Raw genomic sequence first — 23,809 nt, forward strand, 5'->3', positions numbered from 1 at the left:
AAAGGGATAGAGAAGTGTTGTGCTACAAAGCTTGAGCTGTGTCGTGTCTTATCTTCAAGCTCCTAGGAAACTAATAATGCAGTCTTATTAAAAACAAACCTTCCTAATGCTCTCTCAGATGTCTGTCTACTGCCAAAGTATGTCTATCAAATATCCATTTCAACTACTGTATCTATCAAATTTCTACGTCTACAACTATGATCCATACCGTCAATCACGTCGGATGTCGATTTCAAATATTGATTGCTGAGTGTATTGACTGTTGAGTGTATTGACTGTTGAGTGTATTGACTGCTGAGTGTATTGACTGCTGAGTGTATTGACTGCTGAGTGTACTGACTGCTGAGTCTAGTGACTTCTGAGTGTACTGACTGCTGAGTGTATTGACTGCTGAGTGTATTGACTTCTGAGTGTACTGACTGCTGAGTGTATTGACTGCTGAGTGTACTGACTGCTGAGTGTATTGACTGTTGAGTGTATTGACTGCTGAGTGTACTGACTGCTGAGTGTAGTGACTTCTGAGTGTACTGACTGCTGAGTGTATTGACTGCTGAGTGTATTGACTTCTGAGTGCACTGACTGCTGAGTGTATTGACTGCTGAGTGTATTGACTGCTGAGTGTATTGACTGCTGATTGTATTGACTTCTGAGTGTACTGACTGCTGAGTGTATTGACTTCTGAGTGTACTGACTGCTGAGTGTATTGACTGCTGAGTGTATTGACTGCTGAGTGTACTGACTGCTGAGTGTATTGACTTCTGAGTGTACTGACTGCTGAGTGTATTGACTGCTGAGTGTATTGACTGCTGAGTGTATTGACTGCTGAGTGTACTGACTGCTGAGTGTATTGACTTCTGAGTGTACTGACTGCTGAGTGTACTGACTGCTGAGTGTACTGACGGCTGAGTGTACTGACTGCTGAGTGTATTGACTTCTGAGTGTACTGACTGCTGAGTGTATTGACTGCTGAGTGTACTGACTGCTGAGTGTATTGACTGCTGAGTGTATTGACTTCTGAGTGTATTGACTTCTGAGTGTATAGACTTCTGAGTGTATTGACTGCTGAGTGTACTGACTGCTGAGTGTATTGACTTCTGAGTGTACTGACTGCTGAGTGTATTGACTGATGAGTGTATTGACTGCTGAGTGTATTGACTGCTGATTGTATTGACTGCTGATTGTATTGACTTCTGAGTGTACTGACTGCTGAGTGTACTGACTGCTGAGTGTATTGACTGCTGAGTGTACTGACTGCTGAGTGTATTGACTGCTGAGTGTATTGACTGCTGATTGTATTGACTTCTGAGTGTACTGACTGCTGAGTGTACTGACTGCTGAGTGTACTGACTGCTGAGTGTATTGACTTCTGAGTGTACTGACTGCTGAGTGTACTGACTGCTGAGTGTACTGACTGCTGAGTGTACTGACTGCTGAGTGTATTGACTGCTGAGTGTATTGACTGCTGATTGAATTGACTTCTGAGTGTACTGACTGCTGAGTGTACTGGCTGCTGAGTGTATTGACTGCTGAGTGTACTGACTGCTGAGTGTATTGACTGCTGAGTGTATTGACTGCTGATTGTATTGACTTCTGAGTGTATTGACTTCTGAGTGTACTGACTGCTGAGTGTACTGACTGCTGAGTGTATTGACTGCTGAGTGTATTGACTGCTGATTGTATTGACTGCTGAGTGTATTGACTGCTGAGTGTATTGACTGCTGAGTGTATTGACTGCTGATTGTATTGACTTCTGAGTGTACTGACTGCTGAGTGTATTGACTGCTGAGTGTACTGACTGCTGAGTGTATTGACTTCTGAGTGTATTGACTGCTGAGTGTATTGACTGCTGAGTGTATTGACTTCTGAGTGTATTGACTTCTGAGTGTATTGACTGCTGAGTGTATTGACTTCTGAGTGTATTGACTGCTGAGTGTATTGACTGCTGAGTGTATTGACTTCTGAGTGTATTGACTGCTGAGTGTACTGACTGCTGAGTGTATTGACTTCTGAGTGTATTGACTTCCGAGTGTATTGACTGCTGAGTGTACTGACTGCTGAGTGTATTGACTTCTGAGTGTATTGACTGCTGAGTGTACTGACTGCTGAGTGTATTGACTTCTGAGTGTATTGACTTCCGAGTGTATTGACTGCTGAGTGTACTGACTGCTGAGTGTATTGTCTTCTGAGTGTACTGACTGCTGAGTGTATTGACTGCTGAGTGTATTGACTTCTGAGTGTACTGACTGCTGAGTGTATTGACTGCTGAGTGTACTGACTGCTGAGTGTATTGACTGCTGAGTGTATTGACTTCTGAGTGTATTGACTTCTGAGTGTATTGACTTCTGAGTGTATTGACTGCTGAGTGTACTGACTGCTGAGTGTATTGACTTCTGAGTGTACTGACTGTTGAGTGTATTGACTGCTGAGTGTATTGACTGCTGAGTGTATTGACTTCTGAGTGTACTGACTGCTGAGTGTATTGACTTCTGAGTGTACTGACTGCTGAGTGTACTGACTGCTGAGTGTATTGACTTCTGAGTGTACTGACTGTTGAGTGTATTGACTGATGAGTGTATTGACTTCTGAGTGTATTGACTTCTGAGTGTATTGACTGCTGAGTGTACTGACTGCTGAGTGTATTGACTTCTGAGTGTATTGACTTCCGAGTGTATTGACTGCTGAGTGTACTGACTGCTGAGTGTATTGTCTTCTGAGTGTACTGACTGCTGAGTGTATTGACTGCTGAGTGTATTGACTTCTGAGTGTACTGACTGCTGAGTGTATTGACTGCTGAGTGTACTGACTGCTGAGTGTATTGACTGCTGAGTGTATTGACTTCTGAGTGTATTGACTTCTGAGTGTATTGACTTCTGAGTGTATTGACTGCTGAGTGTACTGACTGCTGAGTGTATTGACTTCTGAGTGTACTGACTGTTGAGTGTATTGACTGCTGAGTGTATTGACTGCTGAGTGTATTGACTGCTGAGTGTATTGACTTCTGAGTGTATTGACTGCTGAGTGTACTGACTGCTGAGTGTACTGACTGCTGAGTGTATTGACTTCTGAGTGTACTGACTGTTGAGTGTATTGACTGCTGAGTGTATTGACTGCTGAGTGTATTGACTGCTGAGTGTATTGACTTCTGAGTGTATTGACTGCTGAGTGTATTGACTGTTAAGTGCATTGACTGCTGAGTTACTAGTACCCTCGACTGCTGAGTTACTAGTACCCTCGACTACTGTAGTTAACCCTTGTTTCTGACTCTTCCACCCTAACACTGCCTGGTAGTCTTCTTCCATATCTTCGAGACTCACCATTCTTCTCCGTCTAGCTCATTAACCTCTTGTTGATGCGCCTTGAGCAGCCAAACACTTCATTAGATCAATATTTCTCGCTCTGCTGGACTGTCTGCTTGGGTGCTTCTGTCTCTCTCTCTCTCTCTCTCTCTCTCTCTCTCTCTCTCTCTCTCTCTCTCTCTCTCTCTCTCTCTCTTAGTCTTTTAAAAACCCGCTTGCAAACACAGGATTCTACTAAACAGTCTTCTTCACGTCGTAGCTACTGGATGCTGGTGATAATTCGAACACTGATAAAGATAACCGGTGGTTCCGAACCATCTGCAACACAGGCTTTCAGAAATAGGTGTAACCTTAGAAAAAAAAGCATAATTAATGGCAAATAAGCTCTGTGGGTAGCAGTGGAGTAGCATGAGCAGTTAGAGTATTAATAGTGGTAATTGTTGCACAAACCTTTCATCTGCTTCTATCTCTTCTGTAAATGTTTTGAAATGAGCTGAGGTAGGATAACAGCTCTTACTCTCTAAAACTTACTTGTGTCAAAAAAAAAAATCAAAGCAATTTCTTCTCCAATACGATATAGTATGTTTTCTCCATCCTCTCCTGTTTCATGCTGGAAGTTAGGAAGGAAGGAAGGAAGGAAAGGAAACAATTTTCTAATTATCTGAATCAGGGGTTCCAACCTTTTCGAACTCACACCACTCTACACCGCGACTAAGTTGGCACATCCTTCGTCACTTTTGTCACTCACCTTCATGTGTTTACATAGTCACATAACATTATGCGCATCCATTACTTTCGCTTTAGTTTAAACATTACGTGTTTACAGTTGCACTAAAGAATTAACGCGAATATTTTAAACAGCCAACATTATTACATCTCATGAATATGAATGATAATGGAAAAATAAGAAACTTGTTAATAAAAGATTATAATATTGGTGTGTTGCTGCTTACCTGTCAGTGCGCCTTTATTTCTCAGCGAAGGTCAGCGATGTTGGGAGCAACTGAGTATATTTTCACTCTTAATCTGTCTCAGCATACAATCATACATCCTCTAGCAATGCTGTGTCTTGACTGCTGTGAGCGCAAAAGAACTGGCCACGTATATGACCATCTCAGAGAAGGTCCTCTACTCCCTCAAGGTTCGCCTGGATGAGTCCGGTTCTCTTCCATGACTAGTGACCAGAAATCCACGACTGGGTTTCGTTTGAATTGATTTTGCAGTCCCCCATCCGACGAAAACTCCATTAGTTGCTACTGTTCGTGAAATGACAGGTGTGGGACAGTGGGAGAAATTTGATATCAATTTCGTATCCATGGCCGAGACGGGTCCCTGTCCCTCCGCAGCTGCTGGCTATGATGCCTGAAGTCGTCAATTATGACCTTTCATATGTTCATCTAAGATGATTCCAATTATTTTGAGGAGTTTTATACAAAAGCTTTGGAAAGGATTGAAAGGAATTCGCATTTACGTAGGCTAACCAAAATGTTCCTTTTTTTTTATCATTTCTTCTGCCGTCTCTTAGGTTTGGAGCACTGTGGAGCTGACACTCTGGACATTTAAATTCAGTACATTCAGAGCTTAAAAAAATGTCTGTCGGTGTGTTATTTTTTGACCAGTTCTCTTCCTGCAGGCAAGGGCAAGTAAAACTATCCCACAAATTGTTGCTGAACGTGACGCATCAGTTTGAAACTCTCCTTCGTGACAACCAGCGCACTTCACTGTGTAGAAGTGTCTCATGCTCGCTGCCCGTTTCGTTGTATAGTTGTAACAATCCTTGACTTTAGTGGATGAGCTTTGATGTAGTTTGCCATTTTCTCCGAATAACGAATGAGCACTGATATTAGCTCATCTGACATTATTTCATCGGTAAGGGCCGCCTCTCTGTGAGCATTACAGTGTACACAGGACTCTGATGGAACCACTTTCCTGATGTGAACTACACGTTCTTTATGCTTCCCTGTCATTGGCATCCCTCCATCAGTACATACTCCCACACAGCGTGTCAGGTCAATTTCATTAATCCTCCAGAAAATAGCCTTCAATCAAGATAGTCGATAGCCCTCAGCAGTTTTCTGCTGTCTGCCTTTCCCTTGTGCTCTCTCTCCTCCCCAAAGTCCATCTTTTCAGTCGATAGTCCTCAGCAGTTTTCTGCTGTCTGCCTTTCCCATGTGCTCCCTCTCCTCCCCAAAGTCCACCTTTTCTCTACCCCCCCCCCCTTCTCTCTCTCTCTACTCTCTACTCTCTACTCTCTACTCTCTACTCTCTACTCTCTACTCTCTACTCTCTACTCTCTACTACAGTAGGAATTTTACAACTTGCTTACACTACTCCTTCAACTTCAAATAACTGATCACACAACACTTGAATTATTACCACCACTACCACACTCACCGTTCTGTTACCGATGGAGTGGACGCGACAGTGAAGCTCTGCCTGTCTGCCGACATGTGCTGTCTGATTCTTGAGCATCGACGAGTCAAAGTAGGGTTGATCTGTGACGAGCGGAGGAGGCGGAATTAACCCTTCTCCCCTAGTCGAAGTCACCACCGCTGTGGGAAGGAAAAGAAAAGTGTTTACAATAATGATCTTGAGGGTTTGTAAAGCCTGGTGGAGGTTCAGTACTCTGCTAATCTCGACACATGCTCTACCAACCCTTCTGTTCTTCACACAGATTTCTAATTGCTCTTGCCCTGGATGTCACTGACAACATGCCAATGCACTGCGCCCCAGCCCAAGACTCATGGAATTCCATATTCATCAAAAAACTACAAGAAGTCCCTATCACGTGCCTTAAATATTCTATGTTGAGAGAGCAGAAACAAAGGTTATTCCACAGTAGGTAAAAACAATAGATACAGTCCTGCTTCACAAATGTGGCAGCAAAGCAATAGTAAAGAAAAACAACTGCGTAACCCAGGGCAGCATGAGTTTAGAGCAGGTCGCTCCTGGCTGTCTCAACTACTGCCCCACTTCGACATGATTTTGGAAGCATTGAAAGACAAAAAAACAAAAAAAAATGCGGGAATAGACTTTGCAACTGCTTTAGACAAGTGCGATCGTGGTGTAATAGTGCACAAAATACGTTCAAAACAAAATGGCAGATAGATTTTCAACCTTCAACCAAACCGAACGCAAAGTGATAATAAACTAAGTTAAGCCGAACACTGTCACAACGAAAGAGTTCTGTTCCCCAAGGCACAGTACTCGTCTTATCATTTTCCTCATTTTTATATCTGACACAGACAGGAACATAAATCATAGCACTGTATCACCCACTGCAGACAAAACTAGAATTTCCGTGAAAGTGACATCGATTCAGAACACAGCAAATCTCCAAGATGATACAGACAAAAGTGTTCCAGTTGGCCACAGAAAAGAACATAATGTTCATTGAGGACAAATTTCAGTTGCTCTCTTATGAAAAAATTTAGGAAATGAAAGCTAGAATGGAGTATAAAAATGATTCTAATCATCAAGTAAATCAAAAAGCTAACGTCAAGGACCTAGGAGAGACAATGCTCACTGATTTCACTTTCAAGTATAACAGTCATTATCACAACCGCTAGAAAAATGAAAGGATGGATAATGAGAACCTTCAAAACAATGGATGCCAAGCCAATGATGATATCTTTAAGTAATTTGTTCTCTCTAATCTGGAAAATTGCTAAACATTAACTTCTATTTGGGAAAAGGAATTGCAGATCTAGAAAATGTAGAAAGAACTTTCACTCCGCTTATAAGTTCAGCCAACATCCTTAAATTACTTGAAACATTTGAAATCCTTTGACCTGTACTCCTTGGAACGAAGGCGAGAAAGATGCATCATAATTTACAGCTGGACAATCCTAGAGGGTTTTGTCAAAAATCTTCACACAGAAATCACTCCCCACGAAAGCAAAAGGCTTGGCAGACGGAATGATATACCCCCAATGAAGAGCATGAGTGCCATGAGAACACTGAACACATTAAGTGTAAGGGGCTCAAGACTATTTAACAGCCTTCCTCCATAAATTACACAAATAACCCGAAAATAGGTTCAAGTCGGATCGAAACGTCGTCGTAAGCTCCTCTTTTCTGTGAGGGTTATTTGTGTATTCTTCCAGTCACGGTATTATACCTTTTTGTTTTACCACCATACAATAGACCCTTGTTGTCTTGACGAGAGAATTAAATAAGGCTCTTAGTCATTTCTTCATTTGCCGGGCTGTGGTATGCACATTGGACTGTGTGCGGTGACCAGTAAAAGCCTGGATGATCAGGCCCTGATCCAAAGGAAGCCTAGTAGGGATCTTTGTTGGGGACCAGGCAGCGGGGGCGTTGACCCCTCGGAATACTCTGAAGGTTGACTCCAAGCTGACCCACCGAACCAAGACAAGTAGCTGCTATAGTCAAAGGATATTCTACACAACATACTTAAGAAAAGTCAGAAAATACAGAGTCGATTATAATTCCTCGTGTACACTGTTGAGATGACCACATAAAGAGGCCAAGAGCAAGTCCTCCCTATTACTCTCTGAGATAAACTCACTAGCTAGTTCAATCTTCCACTAAAATTGCAGTTCACGAATATTTTAGTAAATCCATCAACTTTGCCCTCCCTTTCCACCAACCTAATCTTCCTACATCCCTTCCATCCGCATCTTCTCTCCCTTACCACCTCCTCACCGCTTCCCACATTTCTCTCCCGTTCCCCATTCTTTTCTCACCCATACCCTTACCCACTCCCATTTCTCTCCCCCCTCCTTCCCACCCTCCCCCCCACCACTCTAAACCGTGCTCCAAGCATATGTTAAAAAATATTGTCAGTAATAAACTAATTGGTATAAGGAAGAGGAATTTTACTGCAACTGATGGAGGTTGTGTTAGTGTAGGACACTGATGAATGTTGAGTGTGTTAGTGTAGGACACTGATGAATGTTGAGTGTGTTACTGTAACACACTGATGAATGTTGAGTGTGTTAGTGTAGGACACTGATGAATGTTGAGTGTGTTAGTGTAGGACACTGATGAATGTTGAGTGTGTTACTGTAACACACTGATGAATGTTGAGTGTGTTAGTGTAGGACACTGATGAATGTTGAGTGTGTTAGTGTAGGACACTGATGAATGTTGAGTGTGTTACTGTAACACACTGATGAATGTTGAGTGTGTTAGTGTAGGACACTGATGAATGTTGAGTGTGTTAGTGTAGGACACTGATGAATGTTGAGTGTGTTACTGTAACACACTGATGAATGTTGAGTGTGTTAGTGTAGGACACTGATGAATGTTGAGTGTGTTAGTGTAGGACACTGATGAATGTTGAGTGTGTTAGTGTAGGACACTGATGAATGTTGAGTGTGTTAGTGTAGGACACTGATGAATGTTGAGTGTGTTACTGTAACACACTGATGAATGTTGAGTGTGTTAGTGTAGGACACTGATGAATGTTGAGTGTGTTACTGTAACACACTGATGAATGTTGAGTGTGTTAGTGTAGGACACTGATGAATGTTGAGTGTGTTACTGTAACACACTGATGAATGTTGAGTGTGTTAGTGTAGGACACTGATGAATGTTGAGTGTGTTAGTGTAGGACACTGATGAATGTTGAGTGTGTTAGTGTAGGACACTGATGAATGTTGAGTGTGTTACTGTAACACACTGATGAATGTTGAGTGTGTTAGTGTAGGACACTGATGAATGTTGAGTGTGTTAGTGTAGGACACTGATGAATGTTGAGTGTGTTAGTGTAGGACACTGATGAATGTTGAGTGTGTTACTGTAACACACTGATGAATGTTGAGTGTGTTAGTGTAGGACACTGATGAATGTTGAGTGTGTTAGTGTAGGACACTGATGAATGATGAGCGTGTTAGTGTAGGACACTGATGAATGTTGAGTGTGTTACTGTAACACACTGATGAATGTTGAGTGTGTTAGTGTAGGACACTGATGAATGTTGAGCGTGTTACTGTAACACACTGATGAATGTTGAGTGTGTTAGTGTAGGACACTGATGAATGTTGAGTGTGTTACTGTAACACACTGATGAATGTTGAGTGTGTTAGTGTAGGACACTGATGAATGTTGAGTGTGTTACTGTAACACACTGATGAATGTTGAGTGTGTTAGTGTAGGACACTGATGAATGTTGAGTGTGTTAGTGTAGGACACTGATGAATGTTGAGTGTGTTAGTGTAGGACACTGATGAATGTTGAGTGTGTTACTGTAACACACTGATGAATGTTGAGTGTGTTAGTGTAGGACACTGATGAATGTTGAGTGTGTTAGTGTAGGACACTGATGAATGATGAGCGTGTTAGTGTAGGACACTGATGAATGTTGAGTGTGTTACTGTAACACACTGATGAATGTTGAGTGTGTTAGTGTAGGACACTGATGAATGTCGAGTGTGTTAGTGTAGGACACTGATGAATGATGAGCGTGTTAGTGTAGGACACTGATGAATGTTGAGTGTGTTACTGTAACACACTGATGAATGTTGAGTGTGTTAGTGTAGGACACTGATGAATGTTGAGCGTGTTAGTGTAGGACACTGATGAATGTTGAGCGTGTTAGTGTAGGACACTGATGAATGTTGAGTGTGTTACTGTAACACACTGATGAATGTTGAGTGTGTTAGTGTAGGACACTGATGAATGTTGAGCGTGTTACTGTAACACACTGATGAATGTTGAGTGTGTTAGTGTAGGACACTGATGAATGTTGAGTGTGTTACTGTAACACACTGATGAATGTTGAGTGTGTTAGTGTAGGACACTGATGAATGTTGAGTGTGTTAGTGTAGGACACTGATGAATGTTGAGCGTGTTAGTGTAGGACACTGATGAATGTTGAGTGTGTTACTGTAACACACTGATGAATGTTGAGTGTGTTAGTGTAGGACACTGATGAATGTTGAGCGTGTTACTGTAACACACTGATGAATGTTGAGTGTGTTAGTGTAGGACACTGATGAATGTTGAGTGTGTTAGTGTAGGACACTGATGAATGTTGAGTGTGTTAGTGTAGGACACTGACGAATGTTGAGTGTGTTAGTGTAGGACACTGATGAATGTTGAGCGTGTTAGTGTAGGACACTGATGAATGTTGAGTGTGTTAGTGTAGGACACTGATGAATGTTGAGTGTGTTAGTGTAGGACACTGATGAATGTTGAGTGTGTTAGTGTAGGACACTGATGAATGTTGAGTGTGTTAGTGTAGGACACTGATGAATGTTGAGTGTGTTAGTGTAGGACACTGATGAATGTTGAGCGTGTTAGTGTAAGACACTGATGAATGTTGAGTGTGTTAGTGTAGGACACTGATGAATGTTGAGTGTGTTAGTGTAAGACACTGATGAATGTTGAGTGTGTTAGTGTAAGACACTGATGAATGTTGAGTGTGTTAGTGTAAGACACTGATGAATGTTGAGCGTGTTAGTGTAAGACACTGATGAATGTTGAGTGTGTTAGTGTAAGACACTGATGAATGTTGAGCGTGTTAGTGTAAGACACTGATGAATGTTGAGTGTGTTAGTGTAAGACACTGATGAATGTTGAGTGTGTTAGTGTAAGACACTGATGAATGTTGAGTGTGTTAGTGTAAGACACTGATGAATGTTGAGTGTGTTAGTGTAAGACACTGATGAATGTTGAGTGTGTTAGTGTAAGACACTGATGAATGTTGAGTGTGTTAGTGTAAGACACTGATGAATGTTGAGTGTGTTAGTGTAAGACACTGATGAATGTTGAGTGTGTTAGTGTAAGACACTGATGAATGTTGAGCGTGTTAGTGTAAGACACTGATGAATGTTGAGTGTGTTAGTGTAAGACACTGATGAATGTTCACTGTGTTAGTGTAAGACACTGATGAATGTTGAGCGTGTTAGTGTAAGACACTGATGAATGTTGAGTGTGTTAGTGTAGGACACTGATGAATGATGAGCGTGTTAGTGTAAGACACTGATGAATGTTGAGTGTGTTAGTGTAAGACACTGATGAATGTTGAGTGTGTTAGTGTAAGACACTGATGAATGTTGAGCGTGTTAGTGTAAGACACTGATGAATGTTGAGCGTGTTAGTGTAGGACACTGATGAATGTTGAGTGTGTTAGTGTAAGACACTGATGAATGTTGAGTGTGTTAGTGTAAGACACTGATGAATGTTGAGCGTGTTAGTGAAAGACACTGATGAATGTTGAGCGTGTTAGTGTAGAACACTGATGAATGTTGAGCGTGTTAGTGTAGGACACTGATGAATGTTGAGCGTGTTAGTGTAAGACACTGATGAATGTTGAGCGTGTTAGTGTAGGACACTGATGAATGTTGAGTGTGTTAGTGTAAGACACTGATGAATGTTGAGCGTGTTAGTGTAGGACACTGATGAATGTTGAGTGTGTTAGTGTAAGACACTGATGAATGTTGAGTGTGTTAGTGTAAGACACTGATGAATGATGAGCGTGTTAGTGTAAGACACTGATGAATGTTGAGCGTGTTAGTGTAGGACACTGATGAATGTTGAGTGTGTTAGTGTAGGACACTGATGAATGTTGAGTGTGTTAGTGTAGGACACTGATGAATGTTGAGTGTGTTAGTGTAAGACACTGATGAATGTTGAGTGTGTTAGTGTAGGACACTGATGAATGTTGAGTGTGTTAGTGTAGGACACTGATGAATGTTGAGTGTGTTAGTGTAGGACACTGATGAATGTTGAGTGTGTTAGTGTAAGACACTGATGAATGTTGAGTGTGTTAGTGTAGGACACTGATGAATGTTGAGTGTGTTAGTGTAGGACACTGATGAATGTTGAGTGTGTTAGTGTAGGACACTGATGAATGTTGAGCGTGTTAGTGTAAGACACTGATGAATGTTGAGCGTGTTAGTGTAACACACTGATGAATGTTGAGTGTGTTAGTGTAGGACACTGATGAATGTTGAGTGTGTTAGTGTAGGACACTGATGAATGTTGAGCGTGTTAGTGTAGGACACTGATGAATGTTGAGTGTGTTAGTGTAGGACACTGATGAATGTTGAGTGTGTTAGTGTAGGACACTGATGAATGTTGAGTGTGTTAGTGTAGGACACTGATGAATGTTGAGTGTGTTAGTGTAGGACACTGATGAATGTTGAGTGTGTTAATGTAGGACACTGATGAATGTTGAGTGTGTTAGTGTAGGACACTGATGAATGTTGAGTGTGTTAGTGTAGGACACTGATGAATGTTGAGTGTGTTAGTGTAGGACACTGATGAATGTTGAGCGTGTTAGTGTAGGACACTGATGAATGTTGAGCGTGTTAGTGTAGGACACTGATGAATGTTGAGTGTGTTAGTGTAGGACACTGATGAATGTTGAGTGTGTTAGTGTAGGACACTGATGAATGTTGAGTGTGTTAGTGTAGGACACTGATGAATGTTGAGTGTGTTAGTGTAGGACACTGATGAATGTTGAGTGTGTTAGTGTAAGACACTGATGAATGTTGAGTGTGTTAGTGTAGGACACTGATGAATGTTGAGTGTGTTAGTGTAAGACACTGATGAATGTTGAGTGTGTTAGTGTAGGACACTGATGAATGTTGAGTGTGTTAGTGTAAGACACTGATGAATGTTGAGTGTGTTAGTGTAGGACACTGATGAATGTTGAGCGTGTTAGTGTAGGACACTGATGAATGTTGAGCGTGTTAGTGTAAGACACTGATGAATGTTGAGCGTGTTAGTGTAGGACACTGATGAATGTTGAGCGTGTTAGTGTAGGACATTGATGAATGTTGAGTGTGTTAGTGTAGGACACTGATGAATGTTGAGCGTGTTAGTGTAGGACACTGATGAATGTTGAGCGTGTTAGTGTAGGACACTGATGAATGTTGAGCGTGTTACTGTAACACACTGATGAATGTTGAGTGTGTTAGTGTAAGACACTGATGAATGTTGAGTGTGTTAGTGTAGGACACTGATGAATGTTGAGCGTGTTAGTGTAGGACACTGATGAATGTTGAGCGTGTTAGTGTAACACACTGATGAATGTTGAGTGTGTTAGTGTAAGACACTGATGAATGTTGAGTGTGTTAGTGTAGGACATTGATGAATGTTGAGCGTGTTAGTGTAACACACTGATGAATGTTGAGCGTGTTAGTGTAAGACACTGATGAATGTTGAGCGTGTTAGTGTAGGACACTGATGAATATTGAGTGTGTTAGTGTAGGACACTGATGAATGTTGAGCGTGTTAGTGTAAGACACTGATGAATGTTGAGCGTGTTAGTGTAAGACACTGATGAATGTTGAGTGTGTTAGTGTAGGACACTGATGAATGTTGAGTGTGTTAGTGTAGGACACTGATGAATGTTGAGCGTGTTAGTGTAAGACACTGATGAATGTTGAGTGTGTTAGTGTAGGACACTGATGAATGTTGAGCGTGTTAGTGTAAGACACTGATGAATGTTGAGCGTGTTAGTGTAACACACTGATGAATGTTGAGCGTGTTAGTGTAAGACACTGATGAATGTTGAGCGTGTTAGTGTAACACACTGATGAATGTTGAGTGTGTTAGTTTAAGACACTGATGAATGTTGAGCGTGTTAGTGTAGGACACTGATGAATGTTGAGTGTGTTAGTGTAACACACTGATGAATGTTGAGTGTGTTAGTGTAACACACTGATGAATGTTGAGTGTGTTAGTGTAACACACTGATGAATGTTGAGTGTGTTAGTGTAGGACACTGATGAATGTTGAGCGTGTTAGTGTAAGACACTGATGAATGTTGAGTGTGTTAGTGTAACACACTGATGAATGTTGAGTGTGTTAGTGTAACACACTGATGAATGTTGAGCGTGTTAGTGTAACACACTGATGAATGTTGAGTGTGTTAGTGTAACACACTGATGAATGTTGAGTGTGTTAGTGTAGGACACTGATGAATGTTGTGCGTGTTAGTGTAAGACACTGATGAATGTTGAGTGTGTTAGTGTATGACACTGATGAATGTTGAGCGTGTTAATGTGAGACATTGATGGTTATTGAGTGCTTTAGTGTAAGATATTTATGAGTGGTGAGTGTCTTAGTGTAAGATATTGATGGTGAGTGTGTTAGTGTAAGATATTGACGGTGAGTGTCTTAGTGTAAGATATTGACGGTGAGTGTGTTAGTGTAAGATATTGACGGTGAGTGTGTTAGTGTAAGATATTGACGGTGAGTGTGTTAGTGTAAGATATTTATGGTGAGTGTGTTAGTGTATGATATTGATGGTGAGTGTGTTAGTGTAAGATATTGACGGTGAGTGTCTTAGTGTAAGATATTGATGGTGAGTGTGTTAGTGTAAGATATTGACGGTGAGTGTGTTAGTGTAAGATATTGACGGTGAGTGTCTTAGTGAAAGATATTGACGGTGAGTGTCTTAGTGTAAGATATTGATGGTGAGTGTGATAGTGTAAGATATTGACGGTGAGTGTGTTAGTATAAGATATTGACGGTGAGTGTCTTAGTGTAAGATATTGATGGTGAGTGTGTTAGTGTAAGATATTTATGGTTGGTGAGTGTGTTAGTGTAAGATATTTATGACTGGTGAGTGTCTTAGTGTAAGATATTGATGGTGAGTGTGTTAGTGTAAGATATTTATGGTTGGTGAGTGTCTTAGTGTAAGATATTGATGGTTGGTGAGTGTGTTAGTGTAAGATATTGACGGTGAGTGTGTTAGTGTAAGATACTGACGGTGAGTGTGTTAGTGTAAGATATTGACGGTGAGTGTGTTAGTGTAAGATATTAATGGCTGGTGAGTGTGTTAGTTTAAGATATTGATGGTGAGTGTGTTAGTGTAAGATATTGATGGTTGATGAGTGTGTTAGTGTAAGATATTGATGGTTGGTGAGTGTGTTAGTGTAAGATATTGATGGTGAGTGTGTTAGTGTAAGATATTGATGGCCGGTGAGTGTGTTAGTGTAAGATATTGATGGTGAGTGTGTTAGTTTAAGATAATGATGGTTGGTGAGTGTGTTAGTGTAAGATATTGATGGTTGGTGAGTGTGTTAGTATAAGATATTGATGGTGAGTGTGTTAGTGTAAGATATTGATGGCCGGTGAATGTGTTAGTGTAAGATATTGATGTTGAGTGTGTTAGTGCAAGATATTGATGGCTGGTGAGTGTGTTAGTGTAAGATATTGATGGTGAGTGTGTTAGTGTAAGATATTGTTGGTCGGTGAGTGTGTTAGTGCAAGATATTGATGGCTGGTGAGTGTGTTAGTGTAAGATATTGATGGTGAGTGTGTTAGTGTAAGATATTGATGGCCGATGAGTGTGTTAGTGTAAGATATTGATGGCTGGTGAGTGTGTTAGTGTAAGATATTGATGGTGAGTGTGTTAGTGCAAGATATTGATGGCTGGTGAGTGTGTTAGTGTAAGATATTGATGGTGAGTGTGTTAGTGTAAGATATTGATGGCCGGTGAGTGTGTTAGTGTAAGATATTGATGGCTGGTGAGTGTGTTAGAGTAAGATATTGATGGTGAGTGTGTTAGTGCAAGATATTGATGGCTGGTGAATGTGTTAGTGTAAGATATTGATGGTGAGTGTGTTAGTGTAAGATATTGATGGCCGGTGAGTGTGTTAGTGTAAGATATTGATGGCTGGTGAGTGTGTTAGTGTAAGATATTGATGGTGAGTGTGTTAGTGCAAGATATTGATGGCTGGTGAGTGTGTTAGTGTAAGATATTGATGGTGAGTGTGTTAGTGTAAGATATTGATGGCCGGTGAGTGTGTTAGTGTAAGATATTGATGGCTGGTGAGTGTGTTAGTGTAAGATATTGATGGTGAGTGTGTTAGTGCAAGATATTGATGGCTGGTGAATGTGTTAGTGTAAGATATTGATGGTGAGTGTGTTAGTGCAAGATATCAGCTGGCTTGAAGACTCGGTAGTTACCTTGATAACATCTGGTATGAGCGCTTAGTAATTACTCTGACATCTGGTATATTAGCTTAGTAATTACTCTGACATCTGGTATATTAGCTTAGTAGTTATTCTGACATCTGATATATTAGCTTAGTAGTTACTCTGACATCTGGTATATTAGCTTAGTAATTACTCTGACATCTGGTATATTAGCTTAGTAGTTATTATGACATCTGATATATTAGCTTAGTAGTTACTCTGACATCTGGTATATTAGCTTAGTAGTTACTCTGACATCTGGTATATTAGCTTAGTAGTTACTCTGACATCTGGTATATTAGCTTAGTAGTTACTCTGACACCTGGTATATTAGCTTAGTAGTTACTCTGACATCTGGTATATTAGCTTAGTAGTTACTCTGACATCTGGTATATTAGCTTAGTAGTTACTCTGACATCTGGTATATTAGCTTAGTAGTTACTCTGACACCTGGTATATTAGCTTAGTAGTTACTCTGACATCTGGTATATTAGGTTAGTAGTTACTCTGACATCTGGTATATTAGCTTAGTAGTTACTCTGATATCTGGTATATTAGCTTGGTAGTTAGTCTGACATCTGGTATATTAGCTTAGTAGTTAGTCTGACACCTGGTATATTAGCTTAGTAGTTACTCTGACATCTGGTATATTAGCTTAGTAGTTACTCTGACATCTGGTATATTAGCTTAGTAGTTACTCTGACACCTGGTATGTTAGCTTAGTAGTTACTCTGACATCTGTTATATTAGGTTAGTAGTTACTCTGACATCTGGTATATTAGCTTAGTAGTTACTCTGACATCTGGTATATTAGGTTAGTAGTTACTCTGACATCTGGTATATTAGCTTAGTAGTTACTCTGACATCTGGTATATTAGCTTAGTAGTTACTCTGACATCTGGTATATTAGCTTAGTAGTTACTCTGACATCTGGTATATTAGCTTAGTAGTTACTCTGACATCTGGTATATTAGCTTAGTAGTTACTCTGACATCTGGTATATTAGCTTAGTAGTTACTCTGACATCTGGTATATTAGCTTAGTAGTTACTCTGATATCTGGTATATTAGCTTGGTAGTTAGTCTGACATCTGGTATATTAGCTTAGTAGTTAGTCTGACACCTGGTATATTAGCTTAGTAGTTACTCTGACATCTGTTATATTAGCTTAGTAGTTACTCTGACATCTGGTATATTAGCTTAGTAGTTACTCTGACATCTGGTATATTAGCTTAGTAGTTACTCTGAAATCTGGTATATTATCTTAGTAGTTACTCTGACACCTGGTATATTAGCTTGGTAGTTAGTCTGACATCTGGTATATTAGCTTAGTAGTTACTCTGACATCTGGTATATTAGCTTAGTAGTTACTCTGACATCTGGTATATTAGCTTAGTAGTTACTCTGACATCTGGTATATTAGCTTAGTAGTTACTCTGACATCTGGTATATTAGTTTAGTAGTTACTCTGACATCTGGTATATTAGCTTAGTAGTTACTCTGACATCTGGTATATTAGCTTAGTAGTTAATCTGACATCTGCTATATTAGTTTAGTATTTGCCCTGACATCATCTCCTGGAATGAGATGATAAATTTTCGAAGTATTAGAATAAATCTCAAAGGCATAATTAATTTTTCTCAGCGAACCAGTGAGAAGTGATCAATTTCTTAAAGTAAATTATTAAGGAGTAAAGAATTTTTCACCAAAACTCATTGAACAGTAAAAAAATTTCCCAAGAAATGTGTGAGTAACTTGATCTTCTACAAGTGCTTTCAGAGTTAATTTAAACTGAATCTAAATTTCAAGTTTGTTGAATTAGTTGTTGAAAAAGATTTACGGCAGTAAATCTTTTTCAACGATACTGATAGTTTCCTTAACAAAACTAAATATATCTGTGATATGCTGCTACCCTAGTTTATAGGGTAAATATATATACCCTTGGGATCATAGGGAAAAATGCCACACGTTTCCTTAAAGAACTGGGTTCGACTCATTGACACAACCAGGGACCCAAGAGCAGCCACTTTCATGTTCCAACGCCTCAGCGTGGCCATCCAGAGGGGAAATGCTTGCTGCATACTGGGCTCGCGTCCGGCTTCGGAGGAGCTGGAGAAGATTCATAACCTTTGATAAATTGTACCAATGTATTCATGTTTGTGTTTTCTATCAATGTATTTGTCTATTAATAAAGTTAGTATGTAGCATAAAAATATAGGAGGTGGTAGGAGAAGAAAATATTCAATCAGCTCCGGGGAGAACCTTGAGTTTTCCCTGAGGTTCGTTTATTGTCTTCTCTGAGGATGAGAGTTCCCAGAAAAAAAATACAAAAATAATGTAAATTTTGATTCAGTCATACAATAGTATTTACATCAATTTGGAGGCTTTATCACTTATATGGAGTCTGGTTGTCTGGCAGCAGCGTCCAGCAGTAGTCCACCATCTTGCTGATCGTCAGGTTCCCTGTTATCTTTTCGTTCACCGTGGAGTTTCTTTATCACAGAAACTGCTCGTGTTAGAGCAAAAGTAAGTTCAGATTTGAATTGAACGTCCGGAAATTAGTTAGAAACCCTTCCTCGGATCATACCTGTTTATCACTCAGGTCAGTGCCCGATCGGCCGGGTTGTGGTTCGTTCGTACAATGAAATGTGTGAGGCCAGCAGTAACAGCCTAGGTGATCAGGCCCTGATCCACCGGGAAGCCTGGGTGAGGACCGGGTCGAGGGATCGTTGACCCCCCATAACCTCCAGGTAAATCCCTATTCTCCAGGCGTTATATAACCCCCATTTGGGTTTACCGCTTTCCAATGAATATACTGATTCATGGGATTCGCATTAAGATCCATTTAAATTATTTTTCCCTTTTGCATTTACATGAAGCGTCAAACCCGAGTGGGTTATTCTTGCAAGGAAAGATGGAGGATCGATCCTCTTTTGGCTAATATTATTTTCTTATTGTTTTACTTTATTTTTGTTGTTTTTGTGTGGAAGCGCTAAACTCGTAGGTATCAAACAGCACGTAGGAAATGGGGAAAAATCAGATGTAAACACAGGAAGGGAAGACCACCTCCAGTTTATCGAATCATGAGCCCTTTACCAGTATCAAGGGAGGTCTTGAAGAGCAAGAAATGTGTAGCACACTTTCTCATTGCAGCAGAGAGAGAGAGGGGAGAGAGAGAGAGAGAGAGAGAGAGAGAGAGAGAGAGAGAGAGAGAGAGAGAGAGAGAGAGAGAGAGAGAGAGAGAGAGAGAGAGAGAGAGAGAGAGAGAGAGAGAGAGAGAGAGAGAGAGAGAGAGAGAGAGAGAGAGAGAGAGAGAGAGAGAGAGAGAGAGAGAGAGAGAGAGAGAGAGAGAGAGAGAGAAAGTGTGGGTAGAGGTCAGTAAGCAAGTTAATTCTCGCTGAAATTACTCCAACAATACCCTGAGCAAATTGCCTGAGCGGCCAACAAATTTCCCCTGAATTAAGGCAGACAATTCATTTGGGAGAAGTCGCCTCAGAGGTCATCCAAAGTTTCCCGGGAATTATTTGGTCAATGCATGGGCAGGAACAGCTGACTCGGGTAAACAAACACCAGCTGATGGAATTTCTCGCTCTTAACCTTGGCATTTAAAGCGATATTTACCAGTGGTGATTGATATTTTCCTGTACATTTGATAAAAAAAACATACCCCTCAAAGGAGGTTCCTTGACGTTGGTGAGGGGCTCTTGATCTAGGGAACTGGATCTGTGCTCCAGTTTCCTGAATTGAGCCTGAATACCTTCCATCCCCCCCTCCACAGGCGCTGTATAATCCCTACAAGTTTAGCGCTCCCCCATGATTATGATAATAACTGATAAATAAACAGCGCAAGAATTAAGAATTGCTTAAACACAGTTCTTATTTTTTTTTCAGAATTCTTTGAAAAGAGCATAAAGAAGACAGTACAAAACGATTTTAAAAGGTTTTAAAGAGAGAAAAGGCCCTCAAAGCATTCACATTACCACTGCTATAGACCTCGTCAATTGTCTGGTGGTACACTAAGAACAATCCTCTAAAAGAAACCTGAAGATTCTGTTAATCACTGGGAAATACTTTCGTTCTAAAATGCCTCCAATCGTCACTTAATTCACTACGTCTGAATCAGGAAAATTTATCAACTGAATAACAGCTGTACTTTTTAGTTCCGGTAAGGGACAAAATACTGCTCAATCCGTTTCATCTGCAAATTAAGTAGAGTTAATCTGAGATACGTCATCTTCACCCCTGGATGGACAGTCTTCTGTCAGTTCATGAGTTCGAACAACGATGAAATAACATCATGAAACGGGCTCCTTGAAAACAGTAGTTCAGTATTGTATGTCAGCAGTACAGAGGTCAGCAGTGCACAGGTCAGCATTCCACAAGCCAACAGTTCATAGGTCAGCAGTCCACAGGTCAGCAGTCCACAGGTCAGCAGTCCACAGGTCAGCAGTACACGGTCATTTCCCGTAGATCAGGCAGTCTGCTGAAGATTTATAAAGCACAAATAGTAAGTGCTTGAATACAGTCAGTGTTGTTACTCGACTTGGTGTATTCATTACCTTCCTGGTTAGGTTAAGAAAGATTCCGAACTGGCTGAGGGTTTGGTAGAGGCCACTTGACTGAGGCCACTTGACTGAGGCCACTTGACTGAGGCCACTTGAGAAAGCTATGACAGAATGCACAAACTTACCGAATTCTTGTATTCATCACAGAATGTCTTGTTTGGGACATACACACTCCTTGATGCGCCTTCAAAAAGGCGCAGGTAACAGCAGATAACCCCTACACTGACTCAGAAACACGTTCACAGAACTTTAAATAGCAAATACGATAGTGTTGCCGTTCCTGAAATCTCCACCTGAGTGCAGAGATGGAAATAAATGATCTTCGTAGCGGATGTTTGCAAGATTTAAAAAAAAAATATACGCATTAAAAAGTTATATTTTATTAAATGAAAAAGCAAGCAAATTTTCGAGGTAATTTGAGCACCATAAATTGCGAGTAAACACAAGAATTTGTCCAAAAATGAACGGAATACCAAACAATATTCTACTACGTTTTTTACTCTTTATTTTAAATCAAATTTACATAACAGAAAGACAGCGTACTATTTTGCGATCAGACTCCCTTCAGTGGGGTGGGGGGCACCTACATGCTGGTGAAGGGTTCTTGATTCCAGGAATCGGAGTAATTTTTTCTCCTAAATCAGATTAAACTTGGTAACTTCCCGTTTCTCACGGGATACAAGTCCTTCCCCTCCTTCCTCCCTACGAATTTAGAACTTTCTCATGAATATAATATTCGTGGCCAGGCCAAGCAATTTACGAAAATGTATTCGAAAATCAGTACTTACATTCAGTTAGAGGAGAAAACTTGAGTCGATACTGATATTGTTTCCTGAGAACTGTGGGTTAGTTTTGAATTGTCATCGACACGATTCTTCCTGATTCTTCATGAATGGAATACTTAGACGTTGCAAGGAACGCAACAGAATGACAGTAGAGTATATTTTGCGTTTGAATATAATAATAATAATAATAACAATAATAATAATAATAATAATAATAATAATAATAATAATAATAATAATAATAATAATAATAATAATACAGTATGTACATGGTCAGGGATGTATGTCAGTTATATACCGACAAATATATTAATAAAGCATAAAATGAGGGTCATTGTATTTTATCTTGAGATGACATTTCGGCCAATACGACTGGTAAAGTTTCTTGTGGACGAAATGTCTTGTCAATAAAATGACATAACCCTCATATTTTATCATGTCTATAATGATTAGAGATGCTCAGAAGCTGGAGCAAGCTTCAAGGTTCACATTTATATCGGAACAAGAACACTGATCCAGAGACACAAGGTACTCTCAGGAGCTTAATGGAAATAGATGGCAGACTCACAGGAAGAAGGATGAGTGACTACTCATTACTTGACTGGACAGTGTTTTTTGATACGGAACCATAAAGAAGTAGAATGAAGCTAAGAAAGACACTCCAAAGTAGCAGGGAATCCAGAAGTATGACTTAATGAATACCTGACCAAGCTTGGAGTAGGAATAAATGGCTAGTGTTATTCAACCCCTGTAAATGCAAGGTTATGATAATTGGGAGACTGCATCAGCCGTACCTTACTGGGAAAGAAACATCTCAGATCTCAAATAATGAGTAAGATCGAGGTGTTAACATCACACGTAACCTATTACCAGAAAGCCCCATAAACGGATAACGTCGGAAGCATAAACCAAATTTCCATTACAATAATTTATAATTACATTCAGGATTCTAAATAAAACATGCAACAACGTTAGACCATTATTCGAATATACAACATAGACGGGTAACGCACACTTAAAACATCGCACACATTAAAATGAAAAGGTACAAAGGTTCGCAACAAAGTTTTTGCAAACTTATGAAATAATTTGGTAGGGTCTAAAAAATTAAGTGGCGTGTGAAAATTTCAATGAGGAGGAGGAAGCGAGGTTGAGTCTCGTGTTTCTGAGAGAGCACAAGGAGTAGCGGTGATGTTGGAAGAGGGATAATAAGTGTTTGAAGTTAAGAACTGTGTGGATTAGAAAGAGGGAGAGGTGTGAGAAGTGGGTTACAGTGTTTATATAGTACCTGGGGAAGACAGGGGTGTAGGGAAGAGGGATTCAGGGTGGATTAAGGAAATGTTTAGGGAATTTTGAACTAAGTGAGAAAATAATTATTATGGGCGACTGTTGTAGACAGCGTAGCACGTAAATTATGTATAGAAAAAGGTTTGTTAATAAAAATACATATTTTAAGGAAAGAAGATAACGTAAATGTATATCGTATAAAGCATAATGACAGCAGCTTACTAGCTGATAAAAGGTTGACTGACAAACTTACGGATGAACATGATTTTAGAGAGGCGACAGATATGTCAGATCATCACCTCGTACTCCATGGAGTACAAGGTGATCGTCGTCACTGATTAAGAATGAAGTGAAAAAGAATGAATTCAAGGAAAATACAGTTATGTTAAGATATGGGTAGCTATTGAGAGAAAGTTGTTTTAGAGAGAATACAGGTAATAAGGTCGAAGAGATACGGAATAGAGTTAAGAATGCAGTGTTAGAGAGTGCAGCAGAAGTTTGAGGGTATAGTAGGGTGACCGTGAGTGGGAAAAAGAAGTGAGTGGTGGACTGATGTTATTGGGATGGTAAGGGAGGAAAAAGTGAGCATACGACAGGTTTTAAGAAAATAGATATAAAATACGAAGTATCACGTTTACGAGGAGAAAAAAAACAGAGGTTTAAGGTGTGCTGAGAAGAGCAAAAACAAGGCCAGTGAGAGAATGGATGCGACTTTATGAACAAAATTTTCTTAGAATGAAAAAAATGAAGCGAGTAAAAAACAATTGAGGGAAGATATTAAACAGGAAGGTGGATACACTGGAAAAATGGAGGGAATATTTTGAGCAGCTATTAAATCTTAAAGATGAAAGGGAGACAGCGACTTCATGCACTGAGCTAGAAGGTGAGTGTGTGAGACGCGTGAGGAAATAAGTAGAATGAACACAAGAACAGATGGGATAGATGAATGGGGATATAGTTTTGGAGGGGTTGGT

General features: G+C 40.1%; 1 protein-coding gene across 1 annotated transcript in view; it reads right to left on the reverse strand.

The window, feature by feature from the left end:
• LOC128684385 (zwei Ig domain protein zig-8) overlaps positions 1 to 23,809 on the reverse strand; it is a 548,882-nt gene that overhangs the window by 179,889 nt on the left and 345,184 nt on the right. Inside the window, exon 2 of the mRNA XM_070095221.1 lies at positions 5,691 to 5,848. Within this exon, the coding sequence (XP_069951322.1) occupies positions 5,691 to 5,848 (158 nt within the window). The remainder of the gene's footprint in view (positions 1 to 5,690; positions 5,849 to 23,809) is intronic.

The sequence above is a fragment of the Cherax quadricarinatus genome, chromosome 4 (assembly GCF_038502225.1).
Source record: "Cherax quadricarinatus isolate ZL_2023a chromosome 4, ASM3850222v1, whole genome shotgun sequence".
In the NCBI taxonomy this organism is placed as follows: domain Eukaryota; kingdom Metazoa; phylum Arthropoda; class Malacostraca; order Decapoda; family Parastacidae; genus Cherax; species Cherax quadricarinatus.